The following is a 24,397-nucleotide window of genomic DNA, read 5'->3' as shown; positions in this document are numbered from 1 at the left end:
TGTTTTAAGACACTGTCCATAATAAAATGTTTAAAATCTCTACACCCAACACTTAGAAACACATTTTCTATTCTACAAGCATTGCTATTATCTATTATTTGGTTGAGTTCTCCAAATATTAGAACTGTGTCCGTTTGAGCAAACTGTCCTCTTCCTTTTCAAACAGTCCACCAGACCATGTGGGTGATTCTGTGCAACACTGTTTCATCACCTGGGTTGGGTAAACTAGCCCCCAGCCTCCACATCGTGACCTCATTACTGTCTTTCTCCTGTGTCCCTCACCATGGGCCACTCCTCAGTGCCTCCAACACAAAGGACGATCGTGAGCACCACAGACAAGCCCCTCACTCAGGTAACTAATCCAGCTGTCTACAGCTCGAAGCGAGACGCCGCTATGAGCAATCTGACAGACAAAACAGGCAGGGAGAAGGGCACTCTCCATTGGCCACTGATACAGGTGGGGTCTGTCGGGTCCTCTGTGGCTGCAAATTATACACAGTGTCCCTCAGAGAGGTGGGCTTGATTTACTGTGATCTCACTTTTTCTCAGGTGTACTTTAAGAAAAATTATTTTAAGTCACAGCTAAGAAAGCACTAACTGTATTATTACCAATCATAAGTAGTGATGAGGGAAGCAGAGACCCAGACCATCTGGTCCAGAATGGGTAATGTCCAACAGCCATGGGGAAGGGCGGCCCCAAACTCAATATGAACCAAAGACAGGGACACCTCCCTTCTGTTTCAAGCCAAGTTTTAGAGATAATCAACCTATGTAATAGGACACCTTCAAACCCTCTTTTCCGTATGTGATTCCATATTTGTTTGTGTGCTTGGAAGCTCCACAAGGAGCTTATGTATCCTCGACATCTAGCAGATGCTGGATACATAATAGGCTTTGAAAAATATTTGTGAGGTGACAGTGAGAGTCTCCAGTTCTTGAAGTCAGTCCCGAGAATGGAGGGAACTCTCACCACAAGGGGGCACCACAGTTCACCATGTCAGTTAGTATTTTTACAAGCTACTGGAAAACAAGGCTGTTTTTTCTTCTTCCTCCACAGAAGATTCCAGTGGGCTAAAACTCCTGAATCTTGGTTGCTAATGTCATCAAGAAAGGAGATCTGGATTAACCCCATGCAATTATCAAATGCAGGAAATTTAACGTTGGAAAATTATCTAATATACAACTCACATTCCAATCTCGCCTATTAGTGCAATGCTGTCTTTCATGGTAACCTTCCCTCCCCCAACCCAGGATCCTACTGCATTTGGCAGGCACGTCTCTCTCGAATCTTCTTTAATCCAGGACACTCTATAATCTTTCGTTGTCTTTCATGACATTGACATTTTTGAAGAGTGCAAGCCAGTTGTTTTGTAACATGTCTTTTACTTTGGGCTTGTCTGTTATTTCCTCATGGTTAAGTTCAGGTTATTTAAGACAATTTAGAAAATATCACCTTTGGGTTTTATCTTCCTTTCAATGTTTTACTTCATTTAATTCAGGTCACTGTTGCCAACCGTGATCCAATTCACAGAGAAGGCAGTGGACACATTGGATAACAGAAGCCAGAAGGCAAGAGACATAACTTCTGTGCATTTGTCTTTACAAAAGAGCCTAATGTGCCCAACTAGAAGCTTTCCTACAATGAACATGGCTTAGAGGTACATAAAAATTCTAGCCAAAACTCTATAGGTAGACACTGGTTTCAATCAAGGATTGGAGATGGTATCTCAGCCTTACAGAATGATTAGGGCAACCAGCCATTTCCAACCAATTGCCAAAACTGATTGCCAATTTAATAAAATTTATAATTTCACAGGCTACATTAAAATCACAGGTGGATAAAAGAATTAACTGTGAAAGAATAAAACCTATATATAGGCTAGTATACGACAATTTTTTTTTTTTCCTGGAAGGATACTTAGAAACTGCTAACAGGGATTCCCTTTGGGAAGAGGGAGGGAAATTACAATTTTTTTTTTAAGGATGCTATTGCTATTATGGAGGAACACCATGTTTTCAGTCTGGAGAATGCATGTGGAAATTTGATGTGTTTTTCCTTTTTCATGTAACAATTTCTGTGACAAGAACAGATTACATTTTCCCTTATTTCTTACTGTTCAAAATGCTGGCATAGAAAATAAGTTATATAAGAAATTTAATGCTTCTTGTGATAAACGTGAGGGGCTGGCCATTTGGTAATTGAGGCTGGATGATGTTTGCACAACAGACCTATCCTTGGCTATTTCATACTGTATTTGATTAAAATTGACTAATCTCATGATTTTATATAAATGGCTCAAATCTGCTAAACAATTTGATGAATAAATGAGATCTGCCAGCAAAGTTCACAATTTCTTCCTAAGGCAGGGTTAGGTAGAGAGCAGATTCAAGACTATTTCCCTCTGCCTGTGTGATCTTGTGTAACTCATTCATCTGTAAAGCAGGGGATGGTCTGGATGACACAAGAGGTTCCTTCCTGCTCTGCTGGCCTGTGATTTTCTGGAAACCCCATGGATCTCTATGTGAACAGAACCCAGCCCCTTTCCATGCAGAAGAGCTCCAGAGGTGGGCACAGAAATTGGTAAGCCCTTGTACCTTCACAGGAATGATCCCAAGTCACCGGTGAGTTAGGAACCAACTGAAAAGGACACTATTATATGGCATCTAAAGACCATGAGCTTGAAGTCAGACAGTCCTGATCCAAATCTTGATTCCACCAATGACTAGCTGTATAACCTTGGGTAAGTCACTATAACTCCCCGAATCTCGATTTTCTTAGTAGATACCTTAAGATTTGCTGTGGGTTTTTGTTTTTAACTTTTTAAAAAGTTTTTAATTCTAGTTAGTTAACATACAGTTTTATATTTAGTTTTAGGTGTACGATATAGTGATTCAACACTTCCATACATCACCCGGTGCTCATCACAAGTGCCCTCCTTAATCTCTATCATCCATTTACCCATTTCCCCCACCCACCGCTCCTCTGGTAACTATCAGTTTGTTCTCTATAATTAAGAGTCTGATTCTTGATTTGTCTCTTATTTTTTCCCTTTGCTTGTTTTTTGTTTGTTTTGTAAATACCACATGACTGAAATCATATGGCATTTATCTTCTGCTGACTTATTTTACTTAGCATAATACTTTCTAGCTCCATCCATCCATGTTGTTGCAAATGGCAAGAGTTCATTCTTTTTTATGGCTGAGTAATATTCCATTGTGTGTGTGTGTGTGTGTGTGTGTGTGTGTGTGTGTGTGTGTGTGTGTCACATCTTTGTCCATTCATCAATCTATGGACACTTGGGCTGCTTCCATAACTTGCCTATTATAAATAATGCTGCTATAAACATAGGGGTGCATATATACCTTTGAATTAGTGTTCTTATATTTTTAGGGTAAATACCCAGGAGTGATTGTTGGATTGTAGAGTAGTTCTATTTTTAACTTTTTTTTTTTTTAAGATTTTCTTTATTTTGGGGGGGGTGGGTAGAGTGGGAAAGAATCTCAAGCAGATCCCACCAGCTCAGCGTGGAGCCAGATGCAGGGCTCTATCTCACAACCCTGAGATCATAACCTGAGCCAAAACACAAAGTCAGACGTTTAACCGACTGAACCACCCAGGCTCCCTGTATTTTGAACTTTTTGAGGAACCTTCATACTATTTTCCACAGTAGTTGCACCAGTTTGCATTCCCACTAATGGTGCAAGATGGTTCCCCTTTCTCCACATCCTTGCCAACACTGTTGTTTCTTGTGTTGTTGATTTTAGCCATTCTGACAGGTGTGAGGTGATATCCCATTGTAGTTTTGATTTCCCTGATGATAAGTGATATTGAACATCTTTTCATGTGTCTGTTGGCCATCTGGATGTCTTCTTTGAAGAAATATCTGTTCAAGTCTTCTGCTCCTTTTTTCAATTGGATTATTTGGTTTTGGGTGTTGAGTGCTGTAGGTTCTTTATATATTTTGGATACTAACCCTTTACCTGATATGTCATTTGCAAATATCTTCTCCCGTTCTGTAGGTTGCCTTTTTGCTTAGTTGATTGTTTCCTTCACTGTGTAGAAGCTTTTTATTTTGATGTAGTCCCAATAGTTTATTTTTCCTTTTGTTTCCCTTGCCTCAGGAGACATATCCAGAAAAAAGCTGCTATGGCCGATGTCAAAGAAGTTACTGCCTATGCTCTCTTCTAGGATTTTTATGGTTTCAGGTCTCACATTTAGAGGTCTTTAAGAATTGATTTTTGTGTATGATGTAAGAAAGTGGTCCAGTTTCATTCTTTTGCATGTTGCTCTCAAGTTTTCCCAAAACTGTTTGTTGAAGAGACTTTTTCCCATTGGATATTCTTTCCTGCTTTGTCAGATTAATTGGCCCTGTAATTGTGGGTTTATTTTGGGATTTTCTATTCTGTTCCATTGATCTTTGTCTATTTTTGTATTAATACCATACTCATTTGATTACTACCGCTTTGTAATATAACTTAAGTCCAGGATTGTGATTCCTCCAGCTTTGCTTTACTTTTTCAAGATTATTTTGGCTATTTGGGGTCTTTTGTGGTTCCATACAAATTTTAAGATTGTTTATTCTAGTTCTGTGAAAAATGTTGTTGGTATCTTGATAGGGATTCCATTGAATATGTAGATTGCTTTGGGTAGTATAGACATTTTAACAATATTTGCTCTTCCAATCTATGAGCATGGAATGTTTTTCCATTCTTTGTGTCATCTTCAATTCCTTTCATCAGTGTCATATAGTTTTCAGAATACAGGTTTTTCACCTCTCTGGTTAGGTTTATTCCTAGGTATCTTATTATTTTTAGAGCAATTATAAATGGGATTGCTTTCTTAATTTCTCTTTCTACTGCTTCATTATCGGTGTATAGAAATGCAACAGATTTCTGTACACTGATTTTGTATCCTGCAACTTTATTGAAGTCATTTATCAGTTCTACCAGTTTTCTGGTGGAGTCTTTCAGGTTTTCTATATACAGTAGCATGTCATCTGCAAATCATCAAAGTTTGATTTGGTTTCGTGTTATTTTTCTTGTCTGCTTGCTGTGGCTAGGACTTCCAGTACTATGTTGCATAAAAGTGGTAAAGGTGAACACCCTTGTCTTGTTCCTGATCTTAGGGGAAAAGCTCTCAATTTTTCCCCATTGAGGATGATGTTAGCTGTGTGTTTTTCATATATGGCCTTTATTATGTTGAGGCATGTTCCCTCTAAACCTACTTTGTGAGGGTTTTTATCATGAATAGATGTTGTGCTTTGTTGAATGCTTTTTTTGGCATCTATTGAAATGATCATATGGTTCTTATCCTTTCGCAAATAATGAACCAACCCTGCAACCCAGGAATAAATCTCACTTGATCGTGGTGAACAATTTGTTTAATGTACTGTTGAATTTGGTTTGCTAGTATTTTGTTGAGAATTTTTGCATCTATGTTCATCAGGGATATTGGCCTGTAGTTCTCTTTTTTAGTGGTATCTTTGTTTGGTTTTGGTACCAGGGAAATACTGGCCTCACAGAATGAATTTGGAAGTTTTCCTTCCTCTTGTATTTTTTTTTTTTTTAATATAGGTTGAGAAGAATATGCATCAACTCTTCTTTAAATGTTTGGTAGAATTCACCTGTGAAACCATCTGGTCCTAGACATTTATTTGTTGTGAATTTTTTTATTTGTTTCAATTTCTTTGCTGGTTATTGGTCTGTCCAAGTTTTCTCCTTATTCCTGTTTCAGTTTTGATAGTTTATGTTTCTAGAAATTTATCCATTTCTTCCAGGTTGTTGGCATATAGTTTTTCATAATGTTCTCTTCTAATTGTTTGTTATTTCTGTGTTGTTGTGGTTGTTATTTCTCCTCTCTCATTTGTGATTTTATTTGTGTCATTTCTCTTTTTTTCTTGGTAAGTCTGGCTAGAGGTTTATCAATTTTATTATTTTTTTTTCAAAGAGCCAGCTTCTGGTTTCATTGATCTGTTCTATTTTTTTTCTTTTTTTTTAGTTTCTACATCATTTATTTCTGCTCTAATCTTTATTATTTCCTTCCTTCTGCTGGTTTTAGGTTTTGTTGGTTGTTCTTTTTCTAGATCCTTTAGGTGTAAGTTTATGTTGTTTATTTGAGATTTTTTTCTTGCTTCTTGAGCTGGGCCTGTATTGCTATTTACTTCCCTTTTAAGACCGTTTTTGCTGCATCCCAAAGGTTTTGGACTATTTTGTTTTCATTTTCATTTGTATCCATGTATCTTTTTATTTCTTCTTTGATTTCCTGGTGTACCCATTCATTATTAAGTAGCATGTTATTTAACCTCCATGTATTTGTGGTCTTTCCATATTTTTTCTTGTGGTTGACTTCTAGTTTCATAGTGTTGTGGTCAGAAAAGGTACATGGTATGACTTAATCTTCTTCTATTTGTTGAGGCCTGTTTTGTGGGCTAATATGTGATCTATTCTAGAGAATGCTCCATGTGTACTTGAAAGGAATGTGTATTTTGCTGTCTTAGGATGGGATGTTCTGAATATATCTGTTAAATCCATCTGTTCCAGTATGTCATTCAAAGCCATTGTTTCCTTGTTGATTTTGTTTAGATGATCTGTCCATTGATGTAAGTAGGGGTGTTAAAGTCCCCTACTATTACTGTATTATTATTATTTCCTTTGTGATTGTTATTAACTGTTTTATATATTTGGGTGCTCCTATGTTGGGTGCATAAATAATTACAATTGCTATATCTTCTTGTTGGATTGTCCCCTTTAAGATTATAATGTCCTTCTTTGTCTCTTCTTACAGTCTTTGTTTTAAAGTCTATTTTGTCTGATATAAGTATTGCTACTCCAGCTTTCTTTTGACATCCATTTGCAGGATACATGATTCTCCATCCCCTCACTTTCAATCTGAGATGTCTTTAAGTCTAAAATGAGTCTTTTGTAGGCAGCAATACATGGGTCTTTTTTTTTTTTTAATCCATTCTGATACCCTATGACTTTTGATTGGAGCTTTTAGTCCATTTACATCCAAAGTAATAACAGATATGTATTTATTGCTATTTTATTACTTGTTTTGTGGTTGTTTCTGAAGATTTTCTCTGATCCTTTATTGTCTTTCTTTCATGTTTTGCTGATTTTCCTCAATGATATATTTGGATTTCTTTCTCTTTATTCTTTCCATATTTATTAGTGGTTTTTGATATATGGTTACCATCAGGTTTGTATATAGCGTCTTCTGCATATAGCAGTCTATATTATGTTGATAGTTGTTTAAGTTTGAACATATTCTTTTCTCCTCTTCTCCCTATGTTTTAGGTATGTTACTATATTTTATATCCTTTTTTTCTTGAGTTCCTTGACTGATTTTTTACAGAAATGTTCATTTTTCCTGCTTTTGTGTTTCCTCCCTTTATACTGTCACTTTTGGTCTCTCTTTTCCACTCAAAGGGTCCCCTTTAATATTTCTTGCAAGGCTGGTTTAGTGGTCACAAACTCCTTTAGTTTTAGCCGCAGATTTTTCCCATTCAGCACTTTGAATATATCATGCCACTCCCTTCTGGCTTGCCAAGTTTCTGTTGAAAATTTTCTGTTAGCCTTATGCGTTTTCCCTTGTAAGTTACTGACTTCTTTTATCTTGCTGCTTTTAAGATTTTTTTTATCACTTTATTTTGCAAATTTAATCACAATATGTTTTGGTGTGGATCTGCTTTTGTTGATTTTTTAAAAAAGATTATTTGTTTTAGAGAGAGAGAGAGGAGAGTGAGCGAGCAGGGGGAGGGGCAAAGGGAGAAGGAGAGAGAGAATCTCAAGCAGACTCTGCACTGAGCACAGAGCCAGATGCAGGGCTTGATCTCATGACACTGAGATCATAACCTGAGCCAAAACCAAGAGTCAGACACTTAACTGCCACCCAGGCACCCCTGCTTTTGTTGATTTTGATGGGGGTTCTCAGTGCCTTCTGGATTTGGATATCTGTTTCCTTCCCCCAGATTAGGAAAGTTTTTAGCCATTATTTCTTCAAATAAAATTTCTGCCCCCTTTTCTCTCTCTTCTTCTGAGACTCCTATAATACAAATGTTATTATATTTAATGGAGTCACTAAGTTCTCTAAGTCTATTCTCCTTTTGCATAATTCTTTTCTCTCTCTTTTGTTCAGCTTGAATACTTTCCATTTCCAGGTCACTAATTCGTTCCTCTGTTTCTTCTATCCTGCTGCTCATTCCATCAGGCATGTTTCCCATTTCATTTATTGAGCCCTTTATCTCTGCTATGTTATTCCTTATCACTGCATTAAGCATCTCATTCATGTCTTCCACTCTTCTCAAGTCCAGTGAGGATCCTTAGGATCACTGCTCTAAATTCTCTATCAGGCAAGTTACTTGTACTATTTTGCTTAATCTCTGGCCGTGGCCTTGTCCTCTTCTTTCATTTTCATTTCATTTCTCTGTCTCCTCAGTTTGTCTGCCTCTCTCTCTCTGCCTTTCTCTGTGCGTAAAGAAAGTCAGCTGTGTCTTCTCTCTTGCATGCAGTGACTCTATGCAGAGGAGGTTCTGGAGTCCCTGCAGTGCATATCCCCTGTTCACCAGAACCTGGCACTTCAGGAGAGCATCCTGTGTGTGTTGCTTATGTCCTGCTGTCATGTCTGAGTCACTTTTCCTTTCAGTGCAGTTGTCGGCACTGATTCTCTGCCTGTTGTGGGCTGTGCTTGCTCTCTCTGGTGTTAGTGGGACCCAGTCAGGCCAGCTCTGAGGGGACATACCCACTGGGGAACTTGGGAGCGGGGTGGTGGTGTTAGCAAAATTTGTCTTGTGTCTCTAGTCCTATGCCAGATCCCCCGAAGTGCCACCGTGGCTGGGAGCTGCCCACAGGGGTGGCCGGGGGCGTGAGGCTGGGCAAAGCGTGTGATGATGGTTGGGTGTAGCTGAGCCCAGTGTGTAATGGTGGCTGGGGGCACATGGCATGGTATGTGATGGTATCCGGGGGCATGCAGCTGAGCACGGTGTGGTGGCTGGGGGCTACGTGAGGAGACAGCTATGCACCCGGTGGCTGGGCAGCGCACATACTTTAATTTGCCCTGAGCCCTGGGGCAGAGGCTACAGTATCTGTGCAGCCCTGCCTTTCACCTGTAGCTCTGTGTTTATGTTGGGGGTGGAGGCAAAAAATGGCGCCTGTCAGAGCCCTCATTTGCAGAGAAGTCCCCCAACATGCTCCAAAATCAATATGATCAGATCTGTCTCCTGTCTGCCCCCAGCATTGTGTAAACTGCTATTTTTACGTTGCCTCTCCACTCAGGCTGCTGTCTCTTTAAGGGTAGCAACCCAGCTCTCACTCACCTTCCAGGCTGGCCCAGTGCTGAGTCAGCTGACCTCCAAAGTGCCAGGATCGAGTCTCACTTGTTCTTACAAACTCACGGAATTCAGCCCCTCTGGTTCTTGAAGCCAGATGTTATGGGGATTAGTGTTTCCATGTGAGCTCCCTGGTACGACGGCTCGTTTCTCTGCCCTCTTCATGCACACAGCTCCCTCCCTCCTGTGGGCAGCCTCCCTCCGCCTTTCTGACCTTCCTAACCTGTCAGATGCAGCTTCTTCTATTTCGCTGTGAAGTTCGTTCTGCCCATCTTTGGATCCCTCTCCGGTTTACTGACTTGGATGTGGATGGTATCTAGTTGTACATGTGGGACGGGGTGAGCTCAGGGTCCTCCTGCTCCACCATGTTCCCAAGGTCGAGAAGTCACAATCTTAATTCTCATACTGTTTGAATTTTCTTACCTGTGTCTATATGTATCATTTTTATAAATATCAACCTGGGTTGACTATAGTCCATTTTGTTTTCTTCATTATATTATTTGTGATACCTCTGTTCTCCACAGATAGTATTTCTCAAAACAAAACAAAAAAAAGTTTTAAGTGCCCAGATATATGGGATTGTTGATGGAATACTATCTAGCTATGAAGATGTTGACAGACTTCGAAAGTTGTTATATATTAAGTAAATAAAGCAATTATAAAACAGTATGTAACTTATATAAACGTACATTAATAGTTTGCACACGCAGAAAAAAATGGAAATTAAATGTAAGAAATGGTTTTCTTTTGATCATCCCTATTTTCCACAATATCTATGTAATTAAAAGAAAAAGAGAAATAAGCAAAAGAAGTAAAAATGTCCTAACTTGCAGGCGTGTATGAAAGTCAGGAGCTACCTTTTCCCACGCATTCTATCTTCCTGAAAAGAGCCTGACTTCTCTGAGAGCTTCCTTTTACAAAGCTGCAAGGAGAAATCATGCACATTGCTGCTATGTTTCACAAGGGTAGAAGTAAGGTGGTAAGTAAACTCAAACTTTTGCAAAGCATGTGCAAAGATAGCAATATTACTTTTCTATCAGTATTTTAATATGGTACATGGGCACATGAGAATTTCAAAGCCCTTTTTAAAAGAAGCGGAAATCTTCACAATACCAATGTTGTGTAAGAGTAGAAAGAGCTTTCTAATTTAGGAAACAAGATGGCCAAGTTCATGCCTGAGTTCTAAATTGGCTATGTGACCTTGGGGCAGGTAACTTATTCACTGAGTTTTGGATTATTCACCTGAAAACAGGGATCATTCCCACCAATTTTTATCATTCCAATTTTTAGATAGCACTGGAATCCAATGAGGATCCAGATACTGGCATTTGTGAGTAAAAAAAAAAAAAAAAAAAAAATCTGGGTTTTCTAAGGCCAGGCAGCCCCTACATGGATGTCATCACCTGCTTCTCAGTATAAGCCACTTTGCATTTTTTGTGTTTAACCTTGATAATTCATTATCGGCTCATGGGAGGTCCAAATGGTCTCCTTGCCTTTACTTTGATTCTGGAGGCTGTTGACTTCCTTACATTAAATCCCCACCCCACTGAATATCTACCTGAGGAAGAGTCCACTACAGAAGATACCAGAAATGGCAAATGTGCTTTTAAAACACTGAATGTCCGGGCTCCCAAGGCTCCCCACCCAGCCAACCTCACCGATGGTGGTCTCACAAAACTTCTCTGCAGCCACTTCACTGGCAATGTTGGCTCCCATGAGCACGCTGACATCAATGCCCATCTTCTCCCGGATGATGTCGGAAATGAGCTTCAGCCCCTCCGGACCCTCGTCTATGCCCTGTAAGGATGTCAACAAGTTAGGGGAACTCAAACCACCAAGTGAATGAGGCATGCCACAGTCACTCTGTTACTTGAAAAAGAGCTCTTACAAGAGTAACATACATACCATGTCTGCACCGTTGAAAGGATAACAATAAAACGGAAAGAAAATGACGTCCACCCAGAACGTGACGTATACCACTGAAGTCCCATATGTCCCTCCCCAAGTCCGTCCTCCTTCTCGCTACTGGTCCACACCCCCACCAGGGTAAACCACTATCCTGTGGGCTGTACGCACCGCTCCCTTCTGCTCTTGACCATTTTGCCACATAAAGCTATCCCTAAACAAGATGTTATGCCATTATGCCTGCTTTTGAAAGCCTGTAAGTGAAATTGTACCATTCACCCATGAGGTACTGTTTGGTGCTACCCTATCATTTTAGAGACTCACCCATGTGGCTGCATGAATGTTCTGGTGTGTTTCTATTTACCACTGTGTTGTATTCCAAAACGAAAGGCCACTATTCATTTATCCATTGTACTTATAACTGACATGTAAGTTGTTCAAGTTTGCTTTCATAAACACTCATCTATGAACCACTCGAGAGAACAAAGTCTCTCGAGGGGTTCTTAACCTTTTTTATGATGTGGCCCTCACACAGGGCAGTCTTGTGAAGTTTTATGGACTCATTCTCAGAATTTCATATGCATAAAGCAAAATGCATGAGATTACCCAGGAAGCCGATTACATTGAAACATAGTTATCAAAGTGTTTTAAAAAAACACACAAATTTATGACAAAGTAATATACGTGCTGTTTTATTAATGCAATTAGAAAAAGATGATTTGGCAGGTTTAACAATTACCATAATTTCAAGGTCGTGATCAGCATAAATGATACCTTCAGATAACTTGGAGCCATTATAAAGTGGCATGAAAATACCTGGGATTTCTATTGATAACAGGGCCACAGACTGTTATGGCAAGTCTGGCCTGTGGCTGGCATTCATACACGAGAGCAACGCTCATTTCAGTTAGAAGTTACAATGAATAAAAATGTAGTTTTTCTCCCCACATTTAAGTCCAGGAACCTCCTGAATTCTGTCTAGGGACCTGTGGGGGTGGTTTGTGGACTTCTGGTTAAAAACTCCCTTTAGGGAGTATACCCAGGAGTGGAAACTAACAAGGATGCAATTTCCAGCAACACAAACCACCAGTGATTTCCACAACGCAGGCTGAGAACCATGTCCTGGACAGGTTCTTTCTGACAGCAAGGCTCGTCAGGAGGAGCCCATTCTCACATCACTGCCACTGCTCAAAGCCGCTGTGATAGAAAGCAGCCCTCGCCTGAAGTGGGGCTCAGCTGAGCTCCTGAGCTCCTGCGATGTGTGTTACTGATTACCTTCCAGGCATCTTTAAAAAAACCAGAAAACAAAAAACTGCCATAACCTCCCTTTCCGCTCCTATTTCTAACAGATGGAAGTGAGAGGAAATAAATCTCCCCCATAACTGACGTCCAGCCCAGCGATGCTTGTTCTGCCTGGGGTCACCGGCCAGTTACCTTGATGAGGGTGATTCCTAGCGCTTCCTTGGGCACTCTCCCGGTGATCTCGTCACAGATTCTGTTAATGAACTGGTGGGGAATGACAAACACCAGCAGGTCTGCATCCTGCACGGCCTCACTGAGGTTTGGGACAGCAACCTGCAATGACAAGGAGGAGGAAACAGTTACTCCTACACCAAAATATGCCTCTCCCAATGATTTCATTCACTGACCATTTATCAGACGCCTACTGTGTGCAGAGTACTGTGCAGACAGACAGGAAAGGCAAATGTGCTGTGGGCTTGGCCTTCCCCTTCAGGACACATCCGAAGCTAGCAGAATCCTGCCTCTTGCTTACCAGCTGGGCAAGTGACTTAGCTTCTCCATGCCTCAGTTTCCCTACCTGAAAAAAGGAGTCCTAATACTGTGTGGGTTGTTCTCTGCTGTTCTCCCAATCTCTCAATCCATTTTCTGCCCTTCTTTGCCTTGCTGTGTTCCCCAAGGAGCTGCTTTCTGTGGACCGTTTTCGCTGGGGGCCCTTGCTCTCTGCCTTCCAGTTGGCCTCAGCCAAAGTGGGATGCTGTTAGGAGATCCAAGGTGGGAGGAGAGACAGGTCAGGTATGTATCAGCCTCCTGGGGCCATTATGGCCCAGGCTCACAGGGATGCTGGCTTGGCTTCATTCTACAGTTCTACCTCCTGACAGGCAGCCTCTCTTCTATGTCTCAAAGCTCTGGTCAGGCTGGTTTGGTGACACTAGTCTGTCCCCTTGCCCTTTCAGGGGTGGTTATGATTTCCTGCCGTTGCTAAACTCTGGACACTCCAGGAAGCCCTTTTGGTTCTCTCCACTCTGCCCACACCTCTGTAAACAGTCCCATGCTAAACTCTCCTAGGTAAAGCACTTGGAGAGCACTCTCTTGAAGAGTAAGTGATATAGATCACGTTTCACACCTGGTATGCACTCAGTACATGTCAGCTCTTATGGTGATTTCTTTCCTTCAGATAAATATGAAGATGGGTTTTAGAATTTAACATGGGCAGGGGCGCCTGGGTGGCTCAGTCGTTAAGTGTCTGCCTTCGGCTCAGGTCATGATCCCAGAGCCCTGGGATTGAGCCCCGCATTGGGCTCCCTGCTCGGCGGGAAGCCTGCTTCTCCCTCTCCCATTCCCCCTGCTTGTGTTCCCTCTCTCACTGTGTCTCTGTCAATTAAATAAATAAAATCTTAAAAAAAAAAAGAATTTAACATGGGCAGAGAAACGCATACACACACACACACACTCAGAGGCAGAGGTGAGGGCAACTAGTGAGAACATGGGGGCACATGGTCTCTCGCAGAGACTGCTCACTGTTGCTCAAGGTCCATTCTCCCCTTCCTCCTCAGCATGAGAAGGCCCCAGTTTGGTGCTAGTCTCATAAATGCTCAGAAGGAAGGCTACGTTCCTCATCCTCCCTTGCAGTTAGGTGCCCCATGTGATTCAGTTCTGACCCACGGGGTGTCCATAGAAGTGCTGTGTGTGACCTCTGGGAAATGTCCTTGGAGGCCTTTCCTCCTTCTTTTGCCAGAGGGAATGTGAAGAGATGGCTGGAGTTCAGACAGTCATCTTGGACTATGAGGAAGAAACCAAATGCTGAGATGGCAGAACAGTGGGATAAAAAGAGTCCCTGACATCATTAACACGTCATTAATACCATAAATGTCGGGTGATCCAGAAAGATGGCGGAGGAGTAGGGGACCCTATTTCAACTGGTCCCCGGAATTGAGCTGGATATCTACCAGACCACCCTGAGCACCCACGAAACCAGCCTGAGGTGTAAGAAGATCTGGATCTCTACAAACAGAATATCGCAGGTGGTTGGTTTTGAGGTACGAAGCAGGGAGCCCTGATTCCGCGGGCAGATGTAGAGGATAAACGGCAGCGGGAGGGTGCCTGGCCGTGGGGATCCTACACCGCCAGTGAGCGACAGCCTCGCGTGCTGCGGACGGGGCACAGACTCGCTGACCGGTAGCGTCGGGAAAGGACTTTAGGGCAGCCCCCAGGGTGGAAACCCGGAGCAGCGGGGTCGCACCCAGGAACTGCAGCCCCCGGGGCAGAAACCCGGAGCGGGCGGGGTTACACCCAGGAACTGCAGCCCCCGGACGGAAACCGAAGCAGCGGGGTCGCGCGAGAGCGTGAACTGGGAGCGGCTGGCGGTTTTAGAAGCACAAAGGGCAGAGACGCGCCCCGACCTGGAGGCAGGACTGGGAGCGCTGCAGAGGGGCGCACAACCCAGGCCGCTGCAGTTTATAGCAGCACGGACAGAAACGGAGACAGTGTGGCCTGGAGAGCTCACTGAAGAACAGACTGTGGTCTCTCTGCTCTGAGGCAGAGGGTTGGAAACGGTCTCTTCTGCTCTGACTCGCGGAAGAGACGCGGAAAGCCGCCAGGGAAAGGCGCCAGAGAACAAAAGCCCCAAAGACTGATTCCCGCTGAGCCCATCCCCCACGACAGGGGGGGCAGGGCAACTCTGCCCAAACAGGATTGCCTGAGTAACAGCACGGCAGGCCCCTCCCGCAGAAGACAGGCTGGGAAAACAAGAGGCCAGCAACCCTAAGGTCCCAAGAAAACAGGTGCATCTTGCTTGGGTTCTGGTCAATAATTTGGACTCTATACATTCCCTCAAACACCCATCAACAGAATGACTAGGAGGAGGAGCCCCCAAAATAGAAAAGAATCAGATATTATGACTTATGCTGCAGATTTACAAATGGATGCAGATATAACCAAGATGTCAGAGATGGAATTCAGGCTAGCAATTGTGAAGACAATGGCTAGAATGGAGAAATCAATTAATGGCAACATAGAGTCTCTAAGGGCAGAAACGAAAGCTGAATTGGCAGAACTTAAAAATGCTATCAATGAGATCCAATCCAATCTAGATAATCTAACACCTAGGGTAACTGAGGCAGAAGAACGAATAAGCGACCTGGAAGACAATATAATAGATAAAAAGGGAAAAAAGGAGGCCAGGGAAAAACAACTCAGAATCCACGAAAATAGAATCAGAGAAATAAGTGACACCATGAAGCGTTCCAATGTCAGAATAATTGGAATCCTGGAGGGAGTGGAGAGAGAGAGAGGACTAGAAGATGTATTTGGGCAAATCGTAGCTGAGAACTTCCCTAACCTGGGGAATGAAACAAACATTCGAGTCCTAGAGGCAGAGAGGACCCCTCCTAAGATGAAGGAAAACAGGCCAACACCCCGGCATGTAATAGTAAAACTTGCAAATCTTAGAACCAAGGAAACCATCTGAAGGGCAGTTAGGGGGAAGAGATTCCTTACGTACAGAGGGAGGAACATCAGAATAACGTCAGACCTATCCACAGAGACCTGGCAAGCCAGAAAGGCCTGGCAAGACATATTCAGGGTACTAAATGAGAAGAACATGCAGCCAAGAATACTTTATCCGGCAAGGCTTTCATTTAGAATGGATGGAGAGATGCAGAGCTTCCACGACCAGCAGAAACTGAAAGAATATGTGACCACTAAGCCGGCCCTGCAAGAAATATTAAGGGGGTTCTATAAAAGGAGAAAGACCCCAAGAGTGATCTACAACAGAAATTTACAGGGACAATCTATAAAAACAACGTCTTCACAGGCAACATGATGACAATTAATTCATATCTTTCAATAATCACTCTCAACGTGAATGGCCTAAACGCTCCCATAAAACAGCACAGGGTTGCAGATTGGATAAAAAGACAGGACCCATCCATATGCTGCCTATAAGAGACTCATTTTGAACCTAAAGATACATCCAGACTGAAAGTGAAGGGATGAAGATCCATCTTCCATGCCAGCGGACCTCAAAAGAAAGCTGGGGTAGCAATTCTTATATCAGACAAATTAGATTTTAAACTAAAGTCTGAAATAAGAGACACCGAAGGACACTATATCATTCTTAAAGGGTCTATCCAACAAGAAGATCTAACAATTGTAAATATCTATGCCCCCAACATGGGAGCAGCCATCTACATAAGCCAACTGTTAACCAAAATAAAGAGTCATATTGATAACAATACGTTAATTGTAGGAGACCTCAATACTCCACTTTCAGCAATGGACAGGTCATCTAAGCAGAAAATCAACAAGGAAACAAGAGCTTTGAATGACACATTGGACCAGATGGACCTCATAGATATTTACAGAACATTCCACCCTAAAACAACAGAATACTCATTCTTCTCGAGTGCACATGGAACTTTCTCCAGAATAGACCATATACTGGGTCACAAATCAGGTCTCAACCGATACCAAAAGATTGAGATTATTCCCTGCATAGTCTCAGATCACAATGCTCTAAAACTGGAACTCAATCACAAGAAAAAATTTGGCAGAAATTCAAACACTTGGAAGCTAAAGACCACTCTGTTCAAGAATGTTTGGGTCAACCAAGAAATCAAAGAAGAACTTAAACAATTCATGGAAATCAATGAGAACAAAAACACATCGGTCCAAAACCTATGGGATACTGCAAAGGCGGTCCTAAGGGGGAAATACATAGCCATCCAAGCCTCACTCAAAAAAATAGAAAAATCCCGAATTCACCAACTAACTCTACACCTTAAAGAACTAGAGAAAAAGCAACAAACGACGCCTAAGCCACGCATTAGAAGAGAAATAATTAAAATTAGAGCAGAAATCAATGAATTAGAAACCAGAAACACAATAGATCAGATCAACGAAACTAGAAGTTGGTTCTTTGAAAGAATTAATAAGATTGATAAACCACTGGCCAGACTTATCCCAAAGAAGAAAGAAAGGACCCAAATTAAATTAAAATTATGAATGAAAGGGGAGAGATCACAACTAACACCAAGGAAATAGAAACAATTATTAGAAATTATTATCAACAACTATATGCCAATAAACTGAGCAATCTGGATGAAATGGAGGCCTTCCTGGAAACCTATAAGCTGCCAAGACTGAAACAGGAAGAAATTGACAACCTGAATAGGCCAATAACCAGTAACGAGATTGAAGCAGTGATCAAAAACCTCCCAAAAAACAAGAGTCCAGGGCCTGATGGATTCCCTGGGGAATTCTACCAAACATTCAAAGAAGAAATAGTACCTATTTTACTGAAGCTGTTTCAAAAAATAGAAGGAAAACTTCCAAACTCATTCTATGAGGCCAGCATTACCTTAATCCCCAAACCAGGCAAAGACCCCATCAAAAAGGAGAATTTCAGACTGATAACCCTGATGAATATGGATTCCAAAATCCTCAACAAAATCCTAGCTAATAGGATCCAACAATACATTAAAAGGATCATCTACCACGACCAAGTGGGATTTATACCCGGGATGCACGGGTGGTTCAACATTCGCAAATCAATCAATGTGATAGAACACATTAATAAGAGGAGAGAGAAGAACCATATGGTCCTCTCAATTGATGCAGAAAAAGCATTTGACGAAGTACAACATCCTTTCCTGATTAAAATTCTTCAGAGTATAGGGATAGAGGGAACATTCCTCAAGTTCATAAAATCCATCTATGAAAAACCCACAGCGAATATCATCCTCAATGGGGAAAAGCTGAGAGCCTTTTCCTTAAGATCAGGAACATGTCAAGGATGTCCACTCTCGCCACTATTGTTCAACATAGTACTAGAAGTCCTAGCAACAGCAATCAGACAACAAAAAGAAATAAAAGGTATTCAAATTGGCAAAGAAGTCAAACTCTCTCTTTTCGCAGATGACATGATACTTTATGTGGAAAACCCAAAAGACTCCATCCCCAAATTACTAGAACTCATACAGCAATTCAGTAACGTGGCAGGATACAAAATCAATGCACAGAAATCAGTTGCTTTCTTATACACTAACAATGCAACTGTAGAAAGAGAAATTAGAGAAACGATTCCATTTACAATAGCACCAAAAACCGTAAGATACCTCAGAATAAACCTAACCAAAGAGGTAAAGGATCTATACTCTAGGAACTACAGAACGCTCATGAAAGAAATTGAAGAAGACACAAAAAGATGGAAAAATATTCCATACTCATGGATCGGAAGAATAAACATTGTTAAAATGTCTATGCTACCCAGAGCAATCTATACCTTCAATGCCATCCCGATCAAAATTCCAATGACATTTTTCAAAGCGCTGGAACAAACAATCCTAAAATTTGTATGGAATCAGAAAAGACCCCGAATCGCCAAGGAAATGTTGAAAAAGAAAAACAAAGCTGGGGGCATCACGTTGTCCGATTTCAAGCTATATTACAAAGCTGTGATCACCAAGACAGCATGGTACTGGCACAAAAACAGACATATAGACCAATGGAACAGAATAGAGAACCCAGATATGGACCCTCAACTCTATGGTCAAATAATCTTTGACAAAGCAGGAAAAAACATGCAATGGAAAAAAGACAGTCTCTTCAAGAAATGGTGCTGGGAAAATTGGACAGCCACATGCAGAAGAATGAAACTCGACCATTCTCTAACACCATTCACAAAGGTAAACTCAAAGTGGTTGAAGGACCTCAATGTGAGACAGGAATCCATCAAAATCCTAGAGGAGAACATAGGCAGTAACCTCTTTGACATCGCCCACAGCAACTTCTTTCAAGATACATCTCCAAAAGCTAGTGAAACAAATGCAAAAATGAACTTTTGGGACTTCATCAAGATAAAAAGCTTCTGCACAGCAAAGGAAACAGTCAACAAAACAAAGAGGCAACCCACAGAATGGGAGAAGATATTTGCAAATGACACTACAGATAAAGGGCTGGTATCCAAGATCTATAAAGAACTTCTCAAACTCTGGGGCACCTGGGTGGCTCAGTCGTTAAGCGTCTGCCTTTGGCTCAGGTCATGATCCCAGGGTCCTGGGATCGAGCACCGCATCCGGCTCCCTGCTCTGCGGGAAGCCTGCTTCTCCCTCTGCCACTCCCCCTGCTTGTGTTCCCTCTCTCGCTGTGTCTCTCTCTGTCAAATAAATAGAATCTTAAAAAAAAAAAAAAGAATTTCTCAAACTCAACACCCAAAAAACAAATAATCAAGTCAAAAAGTGGCCAGAAGATATGAAAAGACACTTCACTGAAGAAGACATACAAATGGCTAACAGACACATGAAAAAATGTTCATCATCATTAGCCATCAGGGAAATCCAAATCAAAACCACACTGAGATACCACCTTACACCAGTTAGAATGGCAAAAATGGGGAAAGAAACAACAAATGTTGGAGAGGTTGTGGAGAAAGGGGAACCCTCTTACACTGTTGGTGGGAATGCAAGTTGGTACAGCCACTTTGGAAAACAGTGTGGAGGTGCCTCAAAAAATTAAAAATAGAGCTACCCTATGACCCAGCAATTGCACTACTGGGTATTTACCCCAAAGACACAGATGTAGTGAAAAGAAGGGCCACATGCACCCCAATGTTCATAGCAGCAATGTCTGCAATAGCCAAACTGTGGAAAGAGCCGAGATGCCCTTCAACAGATGAATGGATAAAGATGTGGTCCATATATACAATGGAATATTACTCAGCCATCAGAAAGGATGAATACCCAACTTTTACATCAACATGGATGGGACTGGAGGAGATTATGCTAAGTGAAATAAGTCAAGCAGAGAAAGTCAATTATCATATGGTTTCACTTATTTGTGGAACATGAGGAATAGCATGGAGGACACTAGGAGAAGGAAGGGGAAAATGAGGGGGGCGGGAATTGGAGGGAGAGATGAACCATGAGAGACTACGGGGTCTGAGAAACAAACAGGGTTTTGAGGGGGGGAATGGGTTAGCCCGGTGATGGGTATTAAGGAGGGCACGTACTGCATGGAGCACTGGGTGTTATACGAAAACAATGGATCGTGGATCACCACATCAAAAACCAATGATGTATTGTATGGTGACTAACATAACATAATAAAATTTTTTTAAAAATACCATAAATGTCTTTTACAGGAGAGAAGAAAAAACATTTAGGTCACTGCTGTGATAGGTTTTCTGTCATATATACCTGAACCGAACTCTAACTGAGATAGCTCCTTTTAAGCATTCGCGGTTCCCAAAATGAAGGGACTAGAGGAAGATTCTTCTCTGAGCAAGTGCTACTATGTGCCACAGGAACATCATTCAGGACGGCTAAGCCTCCTACGAAAGCTAGTTTGGGCACTGTGATGGAAACTGCCAACTCCTCACCAAAATTCCTTCTCACCTTCTTCCGTAATCACAGAGTGGAAGCCAGTCACTAGTCACCTCGCTAAGGACCACATTTCCCAGCAGCCCCTGCAGTTACACGGGCCATGGACCAAGTTCTCATCAACAGAGCGTGAGAGGGAGCAGTGCATACCACTTATGGCCCAGAACCCCTAAAACAGCAGGCTGCTTCCTCCACACTTTCTTTCCCCACTTTCTGTTGTTGAAACCCAAGGCAACCCAGACCTAAGAGATGGCACATGAGGAAGAAAGATGGGACCAAGCATAACAGTGTGAAGCAAAGCTGCTAGACCACTATTATGTGAGAGGGAAATAAATCCTTTTGTTCTTTAAGTCACATGATTATTATGCCTCTTCTTTTATCTTAGTCTATCCTCTTAACTAATACATGTGCTAAGAGTTGCTCCCTCCCTCAAAGAATCCCCCAAGGAAATCTATCTGGAATTATTTCATCCCCTTATCCCTTTGGTTGGTATGGAAGACTTCTGTAATTTCCCACCCAGCCTGGTTTCTCCTTCTTTCTGGCCAAAGTGCCCCTAAATTTCCTTCCAAAAGCTACTGCATCCCCATTTTAACCATGCAATTTGGGTGGAGTTGGCCGCCCCCCTGCTCCACAGATGTGTCTTTTTGTCCAAGCCAGTGGGCACATAAAATAATGAGAACCAAGAAGATGTTTGCTGGGGCTTCTTTGTGACAGTTGCTTCCTTACTCTTCTCCAGTAGCTATTGGGTCTTTCCTTGAACACTGCGGGATGATGGTGTGAGGTCTGGAACAGCTGCAACCATTTTACAAATGTGAGGGGGAGAACCTAGTCCTGCCTGCCAAGGGCTCCCTCGTGAATGAAGCCAACTTTGTGGAAGGCAGAGCAGAGAAACCGAGGAAAACACAGGGCCTTGTGAACCTCATTTAAGCCATTGGTTCAGGCTATGCCTGAAACCAGCCCTACCTGGATTTTTAGTCATATGAAACAAATCATCCCCTATCTTAGCTTAAGTCAGTTTGAATGGCAGCATAGTCATTCCCCATACAGCAAATCATAACCCAAACTTTACTGGCACTTCTCCTCTTATTCACACTCCCCAGAGCAGGGGAGAAGCTGTTTTCCTCTTCAGAGGGGCTTGTCTGGATTAGTAATCCAGGCTGAATAGCCACAGGTGACAAGGATGCATCACCCAAAATCTACCTGCCTATTAGTTCCCTCGAATTTGGAGATTCTACCTCCTCCAAAAGAGCAATTTCTTATTCTATTCCATTAGCCTTCTGATGCCAATCCCCAGCTGCTCTGTCCTTTACTGGAAAAGTTCTTTCTGCTCTTATGTATTTGCCTGTGGTCCCACTCAATCCCCTCCCAGCCTTTGTAAAAACTCTGACCCCTCACTCCACCATGGGTAACTAACTAGCCTTACTTAGGTGGGGATTTCTGCTCTGTACACTCTCATGCAGAGCCTGACAGCCTGAATTCTAGTTAAAATCTTTTTTCTTCTCTAGACCTCTTGTTTCTCCTCTTCCCCATCCATCCCACACACGCGCACGCACACGCACACACATGCACGCACGCACACACACACCTGCATTTCTACCCCTTTCAAGGCATTTCCCAACATGGTGAAATGGAAAAGACACCAGAACCAAAGAGAAAATATGGAAAAGATGTACGTTTGAGTCCCATATCTGCAAATGATCAGCTGTGTGACCTTGGATAAGTGATGTATCCTCACTGACCTCACTCACCCCATGTACAAAGGGGTATAAAAATCACTTTGCCTACCCAGCCACTTCACAGAGCACTTTCAGATTAAGTAGTATAAATGGGAGTGCTTCAAAATGATACGAAACAAATGAAAGAGATTACGCATCAGAAAAATCTACCTGCTTCCTACAAATTCTTACCTTTTAAGGAGTCTGCCCATCCCTGTGTCCCATTTTAAAAAACATGCAAGGAAGCTGCCAACTGGTCTGGATTTCTTCCTGTCCCTACCATTTCCTTCTTCAGTAAATCAAAGAAGAACCTGCAATTGGTTGGGAACGTGATGGATCTCCAGGACGTATGACTGGGGGCTCACCGTACACACAAATGTCCTTCCACTCTCCTTGGTGGAGCGCTTAGGGTTTAACCCACAGAAGCAATGTGTAACATGAGCTGCATTTCGATGGCATGCATGGCCCATTCACAGAACATTATTCCTCTTACACGGTATCAAACGAGCTCTCCTCAACTAACCCAGTAACTGGAATACCCTATTTCAGAATAAAACCTAGAGCTAAGTCTTTGCTTATCTTTTACCCTGAACAAAATCAAGACACTGCTTTAGAAATGCTGACCTATTTCACATGCTTCCTGTCAAAATCTTTCCGAGGGTGTCCACCATGAAAGAACCTGAAATACATTGGGAAAGACAAGTCAGAACAAAAGGGCTTGCCTTTCATAGGCAAGGAGGATAAATAGTCAAGTCAGAACCAAGGCATCATGGTTGGCCCACTTAATGTTCAGACTTCCAGGAATCCGGGGCTCTTCGTCCACGTTTTTATATATATACACACACATATAAAATCATTTATTAAAACAAAGCTGATAAATGTATGTGGAGAAGCCTAAAGGTTCTTTTGCATCCCCCTGGCTTGGTTATCACTGTACAGTATAGGGACACGTTGGCCTAGCTCTATCACCAGTTAGCTAACTGGACACCCACAGGCAACTCACCTACATTCTCAAGGGAATGAGCATTTAGATTAACCACAACAGCATATGAGGAACACACAAAGCAAAGTAGAGGTTCAAAAATATTATGGTGCCCTCCTGTTCTTCTAATCTCAATTTCGGCCAAGAGCATAGGTGAATTTATGTCCTTGCTCTATATTCAGAAAAATGATCCTCAGATACAGACAGACAACCTTATCTGATGAGTCTTATGTAAATAAGCCACCAGTGAGGCTGCTTCGAGAGAAACACAGCTGTTAACCGCCCGGACTCCCCAAGACTACACCAGTAATATAGACTGATGAGGTAGACCAGTGGTGCCCAAAGTGCGGTTCCTGAAGCAACCGCATCACCATCACCTGGGAACTTGTTACAAATGCAAACGTATGGGCTTCATCTGAGACCCAGTGAATCAGAAACGCTCGGGTGGACACGGCAATCCCTGTTAAGCTCTCCAAGCGATTCTGAGGAGCATTTAAATTCGAGAAGCAGCAGTGACAAAGACTCTTCTAACAAAAACCAGAAAGCTAAACCCAGGGAGGCTTCTACTGACCTGATATTCTAATTCTGAGAAGGCTTGCAGCCAAAATTAATAGTTATTATCGCAACTCTATTACCCAAAAGTAAGGGGCCATTTTTTTTTTTTTTAATTGTCTCGGCCTAACCTCACATCGCATAGGATACCACTTAAAGCACTGAGACAAAACTCTCCACCCTGCTTTGTTCTTCCTCACCACCTCCACTGGCCCTGGCACTCCTTCGGACCCCAAAAAATCCAGTCACTACTCTAGGTGCGGAGGAAACATCAGCCAATGCGGGCCTATCCAAGAAACA

The 24,397-nt window shown here is 42.1% G+C and overlaps 1 protein-coding gene across 2 annotated transcripts in view; it reads right to left on the bottom strand.

The window, feature by feature from the left end:
* Positions 1-24,397, bottom strand: part of GPD1L (glycerol-3-phosphate dehydrogenase 1 like) — an 80,510-nt gene that overhangs the window by 37,065 nt on the left and 19,048 nt on the right. For both annotated transcript variants that reach the window (XM_078072749.1, XM_036078866.2), the window contains exons 3-4: positions 12,666-12,806; positions 10,985-11,123 (exon numbers count right to left, since the gene is read on the bottom strand). In XM_078072749.1, the coding sequence (XP_077928875.1) occupies positions 10,985-11,123; positions 12,666-12,806 (280 nt within the window). The remainder of the gene's footprint in view (positions 1-10,984; positions 11,124-12,665; positions 12,807-24,397) is intronic.

Source organism: Halichoerus grypus, chromosome 1 (genome assembly GCF_964656455.1).
Source record: "Halichoerus grypus chromosome 1, mHalGry1.hap1.1, whole genome shotgun sequence".
NCBI classification, from domain to species: Eukaryota; Metazoa; Chordata; class Mammalia; order Carnivora; family Phocidae; genus Halichoerus; species Halichoerus grypus.
Note: the sequence above shows the minus strand (reverse complement) of the source record. Positions and strands in the feature narration are given on the sequence as shown.